The sequence below is a fragment of the Tupaia chinensis genome, unplaced genomic scaffold (genome assembly GCF_000334495.1).
Source record: "Tupaia chinensis unplaced genomic scaffold, TupChi_1.0 Scaffold000075_1, whole genome shotgun sequence".
NCBI classification, from domain to species: Eukaryota; Metazoa; Chordata; class Mammalia; order Scandentia; family Tupaiidae; genus Tupaia; species Tupaia belangeri.
This window is the reverse complement of record NW_006159535.1, coordinates 2,240,265-2,250,769: the sequence shown is the minus strand read 5'-3', so window position 1 is coordinate 2,250,769 and position 10,505 is coordinate 2,240,265. Positions and strand designations below refer to the sequence as shown.

Here is a 10,505-nt window from a genome sequence, read left to right as displayed (position 1 = left end):
AAGAAATAGTTTTTATATTATTATTACTTTTTTTTTTTTTGGAGAGGTTTTTTGCTCTAGAGCGTGTGCACTCGCCAGACAGACAGAGACAGACAGAAAGTGAGAAATCACCCCCCAGGGGGGATGGTCATGCCGCAATCCCTTCTCCTCCATTCTCCTCTTGGGATCTTGGGCACGTACGCACACGTGCCCCGGCGTGAGTTTTAAGCCAATGGGTCTGGGACATGAACCACGGTCGACTATGCGGGAGTCCAGCGACATAGCCATTACACTAACTACTGGTCCCAAGAACTTAAATTCTTACAGTATTTGGCCACTAAGGTATACATATGCTTCATTTAATCATAGAAATTCTTAGTGCCAACCTCAAAATTGACTTATTTTTAATTATACATAGTTTATTAAGTTGGTTTTCCAGTATCAAGGACAAGGAGCAGCACATGAAGGTGGCATGCTTCCAGCAGTGCAAATAAAAGACAACAGATTGACAGTGTGATGGGAAACAAAAAAGTTACAAAAGAAGAAACAAAAACTAAAAAAAAAACAATAAAAAAAACCCCAGCAGCCTATGAAATGTCCTATGGTCACTTAGTGTAGGGGAAAAGAGCCCTGAACACTTTAATAGCTGTAGCGGATATCACTGTATTATACTATACTAGAAAGTGAAAACTTACATGGCATACTCTAAGTTAATCAAAAAACAGTTCCTACATTTGCATTAAGTCAATATAAAGTCTCTAAAAATATGTCCCATAAAATAATTTAATAAAAAAATTCAGTGCCTAAATCATAAGCTTTACTTATCTGCAAAAGTCATTTATGATAGTATCTACAATAAATGAGAGGTTAACTATATTTTCTTCTTAAAAATCTAACTAGTAACTGTTTCACAATATATAGGGAAATAGGCTTTAGAATACTTGGCACAACATGCCAACTTCCAAAAACTGAAACCTGTTATCAGACTGGCATTGAAAAAGCGCTGACTTACGATCGTAGGTTATTATTTCTTCCCCATCTTCTTCTTTCAAGGATTTGTTTGTGATCAGCATAAAATCTCGCTTATTACACACTGCACAGCCTGTAAAGTTCAGCAAGAAAGATCCATTCTCCAAGCAGGTGTTACCCTAAAATATTAGACACAGGAATTTAATTTTCTTACATTTAAAAATGTTTGGTGAAAAATGATTAATAAACTTAAAATTTCTAAAGGCAAAAAACATGGCAAAAATTTACTTGGTTGAAGGCTACATGAAGCAATTTTGAAATGATCACTTTTCCTAAAGAGATGTTATTCATGTTAAATAAAACTGGAGCACAGTTCTAAGTTTTGTAAGTCCCTGAGGACTGCAAGTATGCATGTAAATGAATATTTAGAAACACAAAATATTCTACACTTACATAAATAAAAAAAATAAACCTTTTTTTAAGGGTTTGGCCATAGGGTATGTATGCTGGCTGGAGACAGACAGAGACAGTAAGAGGAAAAGTGAGAAATCAGCCCCCATGGAGAGGACGGCCATGCTGCAATCCCTTCTGTTCTCCTCTTGGAGATTTTCAAGTCACCAAGTCTCGGGCTTGAACCGCAGTTGGCCATGGAGTACAATGCCTTAACCACTATATCACCTGCTGGCATGCCCCCTCCAAAAAAGAAACATCTAAAAAATTTTTAGGTGAAGATTTTAGATGAAACACACCAAAGACAAAATTCAATCCAAATAGAAATATTGAGCCGATGATAAAGATAACCTTATGCATTATGATGCTCAGTTGATTATTAAAATAGCTCTCAAGTCTTACTAATAACATAAAATAAACAAACAAAACCACTCAGGTCTATAGATGTCAGTCCTTAAGGATACCGGTTAATCCAGGCAGAGAAGGTAAATTCTCTAATTCATCAAACTGACACACAGTATTTCGAGAGAAAGGGGTTTTGCTTCATTACTAATGAACTCTAAACAATTTCCATTCCTGTCTAATGGAAGTCTATGCTAAAGACCTACAAATACGTGCTAAGAATGAAATAATCTTATAATCTAGACAACTCATTATGAGCAGCAAATTTAGTAAGTATTTTTAAATAATGTGACTAAGTATCATTAAAACAATTCTCAAATGCATTTATGAACTTAATACCGTACAAAGCACAGTGAAGGATTCAAGGATGAGGTAAATATGTTTCTACTTTCTAGGAGTTTTAAGAAGTACCAGGGGGAGAGACCAGCAGGTGGTGTGGTGGTTAAGGCACTGGACACTCCCACCTGGTCGACCAGGGTTTGAGTCCCAAATCTGGTGGCTTGCTTTCTCGCTTCCTCTCTCTCTCACTCTCAACGTCTGTTTCTCTCTGATCAAATTTAAAAAAAAATGAATGAATAAATAAAATAAAATAAAATAATTATAAAAAAAAAAGAAAAAAAAAGAAGTACCGGGGAATTAAGACCCACTGTAAGACCCACTGTAAATGTCACGATGGAGTCTTCCTGGATTCCCAGCACCACAATTAATCTCTCTCTTCTGAGTGGTCTCTTAGTTCTATATATTAAGGAAGAAGTTAGCTCTGGTAGGAGAAATCAAGATTTTACTATATAGTTTAGTGATATTAAATCAGAGGCACATTGACTTAACTACTAAAAGAAAAAAACTTCAGAATTAAAGTATAAAATTCAGGCCACTAAATGTAAAAATGCTTTATTTAAAAAATAAACAAGTATAATTTGTATACAATAAAATTCATGTACTCTAATAGTTTTTGTTTTTTTTTTTAATTTTTGCTATAGTGTGTGTGAGCTTACCAGAGATTTGAGAAGGAAAGTAAATCATCCCTCAGGAGGTATGTCCACATCACAATTCCTTCTCCTCTACTCTCCTCTTGGGATTTGGGGTACATGTGTGCACGTGTGCCTGGCGTGTTTTTCAAGCTGCTGGGTGTGAACTTAAACCTTGTAGTTGGCCAAGTGGCATTCAGAGTCTTAAACATCATGCCACCTGCTGGCCCCGATGAATAAACTTTTTTAAAGTCTTTCACTGGGCCAGCCAGGTGGTGTGACAGTTGGGGGTGCTGGACTCCCACATGGCCGACTGCAGCTCAAGTCCTGGACCTGGCAGCTTGCTTTCTCGCTTTCCCTCTCTCTCTCATTCTGTCCCTGTCTGGTATGTACTTATGTATGTATAAATAAATAAATAAATAATTCTAAGAAATGAAAAATAAACAAACTAACAAAGTTTATTCATCTCTTTTTTTCTATTAAATGCCAGAGGGTACATGATATACACATGTGTGTTTGAGACAGAAAAAAAGCACCTCCTAATGCAGGGGTTGGGGAGCCTGGTTACACCCTAATCCCTTCTCTTCCATTTCTCCATCCTGTTCGTTTTGGGGCACACATACTTGGCATGTTTTTTCAAGCTGCTGGGGCCAAGATTTGAACTGCAGTGGGTCATGTGGGATCCAGCTCCCTCAACCACTAGGCTATGAGACTGGTCCTACAACGGGGCCTTTGTAGGAAAAAAAATTGCCAATACATTTTTTTCTTTTAGAGAACTTTGCTATAGGGCGTGTGTATTCACCAGAGAAACAGAGAGAGAATCACCTCCCAGCAGGGGATGGCTACAATGCAATCCCTTCTCCTCCATTTTCCTCTTGGGATTTGGGGGAAGCACATACATGCAGGCGTGAGTTTTAAGCCGCTAGGTCAAGGACTCAAACCACGGTCAACTACATGGGAGTCCAGCAATGGAACCATTACACCATTCGCAGGTCTATTTTGACTACTCTATTCCCTCAGCTTACGTATCTATCTTTGTACTCACATCGCATTCTCTTGATTACTGCGAGTTTATAATAAAGTATTAAATCAGATGTCTATGTCCTATAACTTGGCTATTCTAGGTTCTTCTCATTTTCATATAATTCTAAAGCCCATAAATTTTTACCTTAAAAGCCTTCTGGTGTATGAATTGAAGCTGCCGTTAAGTTATAAAAGCTGACTGTCAAGGACTCCAAGAAATTAAGAAAAGCAAAACAGTCTTAAAAGAAAAAAATATAAATTATCAATTTTAAAGAACTCTGAACTAGAATGCACCCTAAACGCAGGTGCTTTGCACCACATGTCCTAAACTCTGTAATCTGACAAGTAGGCAAGAGGTTTTTCCTTAGGCAGTACACCAAGGAAACACTGAGAAAAGAGGGGAAAGATCTATTTATCTGTTGTGTGGTAAGTAAATAGGTATTTGAAATGGCAAAAGGCAGGTACAATACATAAGGAATTCAAGGGCTTTCTAGAAAAGCCCTGATCATTTGAAAGTAGTTTAAGGGTAACCTTCATCAGTAACATATTAACTATCTCCCCCCCCCAAAGTTTGTTTATTTATTCATTCACTCACATACACACACACACACACACACACACACACACACACTCATATACAAAGGACACCAGTCAGGGTTCTACCACGCCATGACTCCCACATGGCTGACAATGCTTCAAATCCTGGACCCAGTGGCTTGAAATTCACACCAGGCATGTATGTGTATGCCCAAAATCCCAACAGAATGAAGAATGGCCTTGAGGCGGCAATCCTCCTGGGTGAGTGATTTCTCACTTTCTGTCTGCTCAGAGGATGTATACACTCTATGGCAAAAATCTAAAAAAGAACAAAAAAAATTGGTGTTCATTGGCCAGCAGATGGTATGGTGGTTAGGGCACTAGATCTCACATGGTGGATTCTGCAGTTCAAGTCCTGGACTGGCAGCCTGAAATATATGTATGGCTCATATGCCTAAGTACTCCAAATCCTGAGAGAATGGAGAAGGGATTGCAGCATGGCCAACTTCCTGGGGGGAGATTTCTCACTTTATCTGTCGCTGTCCTGTGAACACGTGCACCCATGGCAAAAATCTAAAGGAAAAAAAAAAAAAAAAGAGGGATTTCATAAAATTAGTATGATTAATTTCCACCTTGATTCATGCTTGATTTCAAGTTCTCGGTATAATATTATAAACAAGCAGGGCAGAGCCCTGTTAGGAATTCAGAACTGCAGAACTGTGCATTTCTAGTCTGTAAAGAAAACATCTACCACGAAATTCCAGATAATTTTAAGTAACCAAAGATAAATAATTAAATATTCCTTACTCACTCTGCACTTAGAGCTCCTGACAAACTAATCCATTTTCCCAGCCTAACTTCTGAACAAGTAGGGTATACCTGCTGCTGCCGTCTTCCTGCCCTTTTTTTTTGGCTAAGCTTCAGGAAAGTGGCTTCTGCTCTTATTGACCTTAAAAATATTTCATGACTTCAAAAAGTCCCAGAGTTGGAAGGGTCCTTGACATTTCAAGTATTCGAATTAGTCTCTACTGAACAATAGGAAGAGAGCTCAATTCCTCTTAAGTGTTACCCATTCCATTTTGAACATAGTCAGGAAGTTCTTTATTCTGATTCAAAGTCTACAACTCTGTAATACCCACGCGTTATTTCTAAATCTGCCTTCTGAAATTCCAGAGAAAAGTTAAATTCTTCAGGACATTCCTTTAATTATTTTAGAATAGAATAAAATCAGAGAGAAGTGTGTTTGAAAGGCATTTTCCTGGTTTTTCAATCACCTCAACCTTTTATCTCTTCTCTCTTCCCTTATATTAATACTTTACTTGTCATTTCCTAAATTAATTTATTCTCTGCTGCTGAGTGCTCGATTTTCCACATTTTTTTCCTCAGGGACTAAATCCTTTCTATTTTCATACCTCTATTTGGCTGATTCATCTATCTGAATCTTGTACCCAACTACAATGTTATGTGTATGGCCTCAGATATTACATTCTCAATCTCAAATGAAGCATGATAAAAACTATTTGGCCATTTGTGTTCTTCCATTCTTTGGATATGCCTCCAGTTTCCTTAATGACACTCCCAATTTCCCGGTTGCCTCAATTGAAAACCATGAAATCATCGTTAGCTTTTATTTCATACATTAAATTGGTTGAGTCGTATTAATTCTTTCTTTGAAACAATGTCTTCATTATATTATGCCTATATTATTGTTGCCATGGCTCCCCCAAGTGCTCTGTGGGGCTGCCCTTTACACTTCTCTCCACTTCATCATCCCAACATAGAGCCATAAAACTCATTTATTTAAGTAACAGATTTTTGTAATAACTTCCCTATTTAAAATTATTTTATAGTTGCCCAATGCCTAAAGTTTAAAAAGTCATGAGATGTTTACATTAAATCTTGAACTAGCTGAACTCTTGGCATGATCACATTGTAATTCTTTTTCTTCCATCAGGATTTTGGGCAGACACATACACGTGATCTGATGTGTTTTTTAAGTCTATAGGCTGGGATGTGAACTCCAGTGGGCCATGTAGGGTCTGGTTCCCTTATCCAACTGCACCACAGTGCCAGTGGCCAATTAGCTCCACTCTTAAGAATTCAACCTAATCTCTTTCATACCCTACACTGCAAAATACATGAAACAGAATACAATACAGGAAAATATGCAACAAACATAGTGGATAAAGTGAACACCTGTACAACCACCACCCACATCAAGAAATAAAACATTGCCTGCACCCTAGAAGCCTTCCCCTCATGTGACAGTTCTCCATCTAACTCTAATGTTATTAGCAGTGACCACTATCCTGACTTTATGATAATTATTTGCTTTCTTTTATAGTTTTACCTCCCAGGAACATCCTTAAATAAAATGTATTACTTTGCCTATTTCTGAATTATATTTTATGTGTTCCATCATCAACATACTTATTTCAAGTTGCTGTGCACAATTCTGGTTTACTTTCATTGTTCTACTTCGGAGTTTCTCAATCTCAGCATTAGACATTGGGGCACATAACGCTCTGTATGGCAGCTGTCCTGTGCATTGCAAGATGCGTAACAGCATTGCTGGCTTTTACCCATCAGACGTTAGTAGTATCCCTCGCTCCTTGTGGCAACCACAAAATGTGGCCAGATAGTGCCAAATGTCCCCTAGAAGCAAAATCATTCCTAGTTGAGAACCACTGCTTTCCATTCACTTTCTTTTTTCTTTTTTTGGAGAGGTTTTTGCTATAGGGCGCATGTGCTCGCCAGACAGACGGAGAGAGACAGAGACAGAAAGCGAAAAATCACCCCCCAGAGGGGATGGCCACACCGCAATCCCTTCTCCTCCATTCTCCTCTCGGGATCTTGGGCATGCATGCACATGCGCCCAGTGTGAGTTTAAGCCACTGGGTCCGGGACTCAAACCGCGGTCGACTACGTGGGAGTCCAGCGACATAGCCATTACGCTAACTGCTGGTCCCTCCATTAACTTTCTTTACTCATTCATTCACTGTTACACTGTGGGAACATATCAGTCACTTTTTCTATTATTACAAACTATGCTGTTGCTGTTATCAGCATTCTTACACAAGTCTCCAGGAGCATATGCACACATATTTTTCTAGAATAGGAATTGTTGGGTCATTGATATATGGGTTTTATTTTTAAGTTTTTGCTTTATGGTACATGTGCTCCTCAGAGAGAGAGAGAAAGGATAGTGAGAAATCTCCCTTCCTCCCCCCTCCCCCAGGGAGGGCCACAGGGCAATCCCTTCTCTTCCATTCTCTTCTATTTGGGGCCTGGGTACATGTGCCCAGAGCATTTTCCAAGCCACCAGGTCTGGGCCTCAAACAGTGTACTCCACTATGTGGGAACTAACCACTAGGGCACCTGGCTGGCGGGCAGTATGTCCATTTTTCTCCAAAGTGGTTGTGCCATGTGGGAATTCAAAAAGCTACATATTACTCATAAAATATTAAAAAACAGAAGCAACCATAGATTCTGTTCCTCCCAGCAATGCAGGAATCATCTTTCTTGTTACTTACACATCCTCTAGTTGCTCCTTTCCTTTTCCTATCTTAACCTAACCATAACTGTCCTTCAAGCCCCAACAGAAGTTCACCTATTTTTGAAAGAGAATGGCATCTACCTCCTATTACTCTCTACTTTCTCTAACTTGAAGAGCATTTATAGATTGTGCTACTCATGTTTTATTAATCACATAATATAATAAAAACTGTAATCTCTCAGGCAGCGTGGAAGCTGCCTTTGATTTCTTTGGCACTCCATTCTGGCCTGGGAATGGCGCAGTTATACATCCATAAATGTGCAGTAAGTATACCTCGAATGAATGAGAACAGACAAGCTTTGCAACATCTTGTGCCTAAAAGGAACAGAAATTTTTAAAAAAGTAATAGCCATGATACCCTATTTCTAGTGCTGGCTCACATGTTATTACTAGAATGTGGGCTTGAACAAGTGACTTCCCCTCGCTGGGCATGAGTTTCTTCATCTGCAAAACCGGATCAAAACAGATGACGTTAGAAGTCCCTTCCAGCGCTAGAATTCGGTAAGAAAAGTGAATTTTATCGAACTGTGCTCGAGAATAAAAACGGGAGTGGAACTCTCCGTGGTGGTCCCGATGGGGTTTTCTCTGTTGTTCCCTGGAGCTCAGGACAGCACGGGGGAGGCTGACAGGGCGGGGACCAGCGGGGCAGCGACGGCCACCCTCTGTTGTTCCCTGGAGCTCAGGATAGCACGGGTGAGGCTGACAGGGCGGGGACCAGCGGGCAGCGACCGCCACGGACCGTCCTCGGTGGCAGATGCCTAAATACAACTACTGGAAATGGGCAGTGCGGCCGAGGCCGGCCACGGCCAAGGAAGCGGGAAGTTCTCGGCGCCCACTTGCTCACCCGGTTGGGATATTCCTTCTCCACACAGTCCCCACACATCGCGACGAGGTGAGCAGGGAACGTCCTCCAGCGCTCCCGGAAGACGAAACCTCGCGAGAGCTAAGGCAAGTTGCCGCATGCGCGCCTAGTACTCGTCCCGCGGGTCTCCGCCCCCTAGCAACTGTTACTAGGGCGGGGCTTAAACATGGGTGAGTCCGGGATAGAACAATCTTCAGAGAAAGAGGAAGAAACTGGGGCTCTCCGGTGGAAGTGCACCTTGCGGCGGCGAAGGGAAAGTGAGTCTTGGACTAAGCAAAGTTTTAAGTAGACTCCTTCCGGAGCCGAAGCTATTATTGTAGAAAGGCAAGTCACGACACACAACGAAGGGAATCGCTTCTTGCTGCCTCGGCTTACTGATGTCCAAAACTGAAATAGTAATACTTTGAGTATCTTTTGACCATTTCTTAGCAGTGAGAGCGGTAAGAGATCAGATCTTAGCAGGTGAATAAGCAACAACCGAAGTATTTAGAACTTGGCAGAATCTTCTAAAAATAACAGTTCAAATGTGAATGATAAATGACCGTCCAAAGTCCTCTGGAGGACATAGCGACGAGAAATGTGTCTCTCCCTGTGTCGCAGAAGCACCTCAATGGCAGGCAAGCACTATGGAAATAAACAATGGCTAGGTCAACTATTCCTGCATCGTTTCCCAATCCTGTGGCTCTCAAATTCTTGTGACTGGTGCATTGTATTGAAAACATTTTCTTATTCACAATGATAGAATTAACCTGAATATGAATATGAATCTGAATCTCCCAAGTTTGTCTGTGTGGCTTAGAACAACCTGTCCCAGGTCCTCCAATGGAGAAATTTATGGGGACATTAGCATCCTGTCTTAACCCTGCTAAGTTGCTGTCAGATAAATGAAGCAAGGGATGTGTTATCAGAGAGACTCAATAGGAGCCAGCAGGTGGTGTAGTGGTTAAGACCCTGGACTCCCATATGATCACTGTGGGTTAGAGCCTCGGATGTGGCGACTTGAAAATCACACTGGGCACGTGTTCCCGTGTGCCTGTGTGCCCAAAATCCTGAGACGAGAGTGGAGGAAAAGGCATTGTGGCATGGCCATCCCCCACCGGGAGTGATGTCTCACTTTCCGTCTCTCTGTCTCTCTCCAGCGACCGTAGGCGCCCTATGGGCAAAAACCTTAAAATAATAAAAGGAGGAGGAGGGAGGAGGAGGAGGGAGGAAGAGGAGAAGAAGGAGGAGGAAGAGAAGGAGGAGGAGGAGGAGGAGAAGGAGGAGGAGGAGGAGAAGGAGGAGGAGGAGGAGGAGGAGAAGGGAATAACTATTTCAAAGCAACTCAGTTTAATTGGATTTTTCTAATGTGGGAATTATATCTCTGTTGGGGCACTGAAATTCTAACTTAGTATTTCAGCCTCTGTTAAGGATCTGAATGGTTACTAAAATTCACAGGTGTGCTAAGAAACACTGCTAAATTGTGCCACCAGAGCTTACTTTCTTCTTGGAATAATTATAATGCCTCTCATTTATATGACATTTTCAACCTTTTGAACGTGTCCTCCTTTCAGTTTCTAATTTTATACTATCACAACCCTGTAAAATTGGTAAGAAAAGAATGCCTCACCTTTCAGATGAATGGATTACAAAAAAAAAAAAAGTAGTTAAATTTCTTGTCTGTGGTAACAAAATTACTCAATAGTCAACCAGGATCAGGACTCCGTTTCTACCCTTGGTTCAACTTCTCTCTACTACTGTAGCATTTAGCCAAGTGTGG

The 10,505-nt window shown here is 40.7% G+C and overlaps 1 protein-coding gene across 2 annotated transcripts in view; it reads right to left on the bottom strand.

Moving 5' to 3' along the window:
• Positions 1–8,838, bottom strand: part of CHURC1 (churchill domain containing 1) — a 15,680-nt gene extending 6,842 nt beyond the window's left edge. The window contains exons 1-3 of one of the 2 annotated variants that reach the window (XM_014584217.2): positions 8,729–8,833; positions 4,857–4,901; positions 992–1,127 (exon numbers count right to left, since the gene is read on the bottom strand). In XM_014584217.2, the coding sequence (XP_014439703.1) occupies positions 992–1,127; positions 4,857–4,901; positions 8,729–8,767 (220 nt within the window). In that variant the 5' untranslated portion in view covers positions 8,768–8,833. Of the gene's footprint in view, positions 1–991; positions 1,128–4,856; positions 4,902–8,728 lie in introns of both variants that reach the window. The other variant, XM_006142407.2, reaches the window with a different exon arrangement.
• Positions 8,839–10,505: the final 1,667 nt, after the last annotated feature.